This window comes from Sinocyclocheilus anshuiensis, unplaced genomic scaffold (assembly GCF_001515605.1).
Source record: "Sinocyclocheilus anshuiensis isolate Anshui unplaced genomic scaffold, SAMN03320099.WGS_v1.1 scaffold1293, whole genome shotgun sequence".
In the NCBI taxonomy this organism is placed as follows: Eukaryota; Metazoa; Chordata; class Actinopteri; order Cypriniformes; family Cyprinidae; genus Sinocyclocheilus; species Sinocyclocheilus anshuiensis.
In genome coordinates this window covers 493,649-497,840 of record NW_015552632.1, presented here as the reverse complement: position 1 = coordinate 497,840, position 4,192 = coordinate 493,649, and the positions used below count along the sequence as shown (strand labels likewise).

At 38.2% G+C, this 4,192-nt stretch overlaps 1 protein-coding gene across 2 annotated transcripts in view; it reads right to left on the bottom strand.

The window, feature by feature from the left end:
• Window positions 1-4,192, bottom strand: part of LOC107666600 (hyaluronan mediated motility receptor-like) — a 15,675-nt gene that overhangs the window by 4,950 nt on the left and 6,533 nt on the right. For both annotated transcript variants that reach the window (XM_016458007.1, XM_016458008.1), the window contains exons 13-17: window positions 2,852-3,066; window positions 2,650-2,766; window positions 2,384-2,542; window positions 268-651; window positions 60-132 (exon numbers count right to left, since the gene is read on the bottom strand). In XM_016458007.1, coding sequence (XP_016313493.1) covers window positions 60-132; window positions 268-651; window positions 2,384-2,542; window positions 2,650-2,766; window positions 2,852-3,066 — 948 coding nt within the window. The remainder of the gene's footprint in view (window positions 1-59; window positions 133-267; window positions 652-2,383; window positions 2,543-2,649; window positions 2,767-2,851; window positions 3,067-4,192) is intronic.

The following is a 4,192-nucleotide window of genomic DNA, read 5'->3' as shown; positions in this document are numbered from 1 at the left end:
AGAAAAATATAAATGTAATAAAGAAATAAACTAGCACATTAAATGTAATCTTTGCTTACCTGAAATGGTTTTACTTTAGCATAGAGCTCTTCATACAAGTTTCTCCAGTGCTCAGTCTCAGCATCACACGTGCTGGGAGTGAATGAACGACAATATGGGATTAAACAAAAAAATGTAACGCACACAGAGACTTGAGCACTGCATGTCTTCGTGCATGAGGACACTGATGGACTAGAGACCTCGTTGAGTGCATTGTAACTTTCTCACCTCTGCAGCTGAGCCTCTGAGAGTTGTTTGTGGTGGTCTTGCCTTTCCTCTTCCATCTGTCTGCATAGCTGTCGTCTCTCCTGCTGCCACTCAACAGCTTGATGCTCAGCTGCGTCTCTTTCCTCCTGCACCTGCCTGTTGAGCTCAGAAACCTTGTCTTCCAGTTCCTCCACGCGGCCCCGCAGCCTGCTGGCTTCTGCAGAACGGCCCTCCACTGACTGCCTCTTCTGTTCTCTCTCCAGCTGGGCCTGAGCCCGCTCTCGCTCTCCTCTCTCCTGCTTCACCTCCGCCTGCAGGCTTCTCAGCTCCTCACTCAGAGTCTCTGCTGCTTGCTTCAACTCTTCCTCTCTCTGAGCCAGCTTAGTCTGAACTTTTAAAAGCATCCTGTAACACAGCAAAACCACCAGCAGTTATCAATCACTTAGACATTGTCAGACATTTCAAAACGGTGAATATTCTGTATAGTTGAAGTATGACTTGATGGGAGTAGTAGGGATGGCAAAAATGTGTTGCGTATATTAATAGATTAATATTTGCCATTTAACCTGTTAACAAAAATAAATGCAGTTATTTAATATAAATATTTAAAATACTGTTTTTATGCCGTTTCCACATTAATGTGGATATAAAAATGTGAAAACATTTATGATAGTAAGATTGGATTAAAAAGGATTGTTATAAATGACGGACCATCACCTTCAACTCAACCTGGCTAATACAGAACTGCTTGTGGTTTCAACAAACCCATCACTTTATCAATTTCACCATCCAGTTAGGCTCATCAACCATAACTCCTTCAAAAACAGCTAGAAACCTTGGAGTTGTGATTGATGATAAGCTGAATTTCTCAGATCACATTGCTAAAACTGCCCGGTCCTGCAGATTTGCTTTATACAACATTAGGAAGATCAGGCCCTTTCTTTCAGAACATGCAACACAACTCCTTGCTCAAGCTCTTGTTCTATCCAGGCTGGACTATTGCAATGCTCTCTTGGCAGGTCTTCCAGCCACTTCTATCAAACCTCTACAATTAATCCAAAATGCCGCTGCAAGATTAATCTTTAATGAACCGAAAAGAACACGTCACACCTCTGTTCATCAGTTTACACTGGCTACCAGTAGCTGCTTGCATTAAATTCAAGACATTAGGCTAACCGAGACTTGTCATTTGCACTTATATATTGTTGCTCTTTTGTTAGTTTTGACTGCTTTTATTGTCCTCATTTGTAAGTCGCTTTGGATAAAAGCGTCTGCTAAATGACTAAATTTGACAAGGCAGGATTTAAATAACCAGCATCAAAAGGAATCATAAAATCAAATATCAAATTACAAGCAATCATATATTAATTTTTTAATGTTTAAAATTGTGTATTATCTATTTAATCTGCAGATAAAAAGGCCTGTTTTAGAGAAATACAAATCTAATTAATAAATAAATTAAATTTTTCAATTTATTGTAATTTGTATTTATTATTTTTAATAAATTCAGTGGTTTGGACATTTGGCCGCAATACTAACTTTTAATTACATTTTTTAATTTTAGCACGGGTATATTTGTAGCAATAGACAAAAATACATTGTATGGGTCAAAAATCATTAGGATATTAAGTAAAGATCATGTTCCATGAAGATATTTTGTAAATTTTCTACTGTAAATTTATCAAAACTTTTTGATTAGTAATATGCATTGCTAAGAACTTCATTTGGACAACTTTAAAGGCAATTTTCTCTATATTTTGATTTTTTTTTTGCTCTTTCAGATTCCAGATTTTCAAATAGTTGTGTCTTGGCCAAATACTGTTCTATCCTAACAATCATTCAGCTTTCAGATGATGTATAAATCTCAATTTAAAAACATTTAGCCTTATGACTGGTTTTGTTGTCCAGGGTCACATTTTATTCAATATTTAAGTTTAAAATACATTTGAATATATAAACAAAAATTTTGATTAGTCAATTACAATATCCTCATCACCGTGTTTATTTATTTTGTGGTAATAACTGACTGAACATTATTCTTCTTAACCTTGGACCACATTATCAACTATGTAGGAGCTGCCTATATATGGGAAGCATAGCAGATGAATACTGCAAACCTCTGAGGCAGGATACTGACCCAGCATGCTCCTCTCGCTGTTTATCCTGCATTTCCTGGTAGCTTATGAGTTTCTGCTGGTCCTGCTGCAGCTGTTGCTTGAGTTGGTTCATCTCCTCCTGCAGTTGATGGGCTTGAGCCTCTGCCTGCTCCTTCTGCTCACCCAGAGACCGTCTTGTGCTTTTGGAATTTAATGAGAAAATATTTGATGCAGACACTTAATGATGCTTGGGTGGGAAGATTAAAGATTAGCATTTTAATAAACGAAAAGGTGTTTAAAGTAACACCTCTCATAGTCAGTAGTCACATCTCCCAGCTTAGCAAGACAGCTGTTGTGATCCTCTTCTAGTTTTTTGATTGTCACCACATGAGCCTCTTCTAAAGCCTGCATCTCAGTACACTTCCTGCCAAAGGAGAACCAAACACTGGTCAGTTTTTACCAAAGTGATGTGATCAATCTCAACTCAATTAGAAATCGTAAGTTCTCACTTCTCTAACTCAGAGCAAGTGTTCTTCAGGTCTTGCTCCAGTGTGTGGTTATTCTGTGTGAGGTGCTGGATGGCCTCCTCACTGCATTGCTCCTGCTTCTCCAGCTCCGACAGCTCCTCGAGCGCGTCCTCCAGCTCCTCGCCAAGCTGTCTCCTCTCCACCTCAGTCTCATCTCTCAGGCGCTCAAGCATGCTAGCCAGGGAGTCGCTGTGAGTCTGCAGCAACACACATTAGAGGATCTTAAGAGACATTAGCCTAATCCACAAAGTCGATCAGGGAGACTTTGACTTCCTGACTGAGAGACGACACAGTACAACCTGCTTAAAGTCTATTAAGATGCACTCTTCACTTAATTGTCCCACTTATGCAGATATAAATCACATGGCAACTTTATTCACTATTGATTTTTCCTCTAAAAGTACCACAACTAATCACAGAATGGCATGTTAGTAAACTCTTTTCCATGTCGTGTCCAAAGATACAGATACTCAAGCTAATGAAATACTGGAATACAAGAAGCAAAAAGCTTCTAACTGCCCTTCAGAGCAAAGGGATGAACAATAAATGTGCAGCAATGAATTGAGGAAAAGAGGAAAAATATCCCAATAATATAATGTGTAAACAAATTTATGCTTCCTCAGTGCTGTATTAAACAATGCTGTATTCTGTGCTGATTTTCTTTGAGGTCTGACAATAAAATTAAATAAAAGATTTATATTAGTTATATTTTTCCTGGTCGGTTTCTATTTACCATTTTTGATGAGCCCTATATATAAAAAATCTCATGGGTTTGGAACAACATGAAGGTGAGTAAATAATTTTCAATTTTGGGTACAATACATCAAAAACAATTGAGTACCCATGAGCATATTTCAAATTATATATATAAAAAAAAAAATTGCAAACTTTCTGTGCCAATCAAGCAACTGCTATTTAATTGAATGGGACTGCTACCCAAAACAGAAGTTAAAGGGGTCATATGATGCTTTTTTAAAGATCATTATTTTGTGTATTTGGTATAACAGAATATGTTGACATGCTTTAATGTTCAAAAAACACATTATTTTTCAAATACTGTACATTATTGTAGGTCCTCTATGCCCCGCCTCTCTCAAACGCTTCGTTTTCTACAAAGTCCCTCCTTCCGACAAGCGCAGTCTGCTCTGATTGGCCAGCTGACCCAGTGCATTGTGATCGGCCGAACACCGCAAGCACTCATCGGAAATGTAACGCCCCTTACCATAATCGCGAGCTTCATCTTTCAAAATAAATGTAAAGACAGAGCCCGAAAGGGGAACAGAGTCATGTGACAGACACAGTGATGAAGCTGGTATGTGTTTG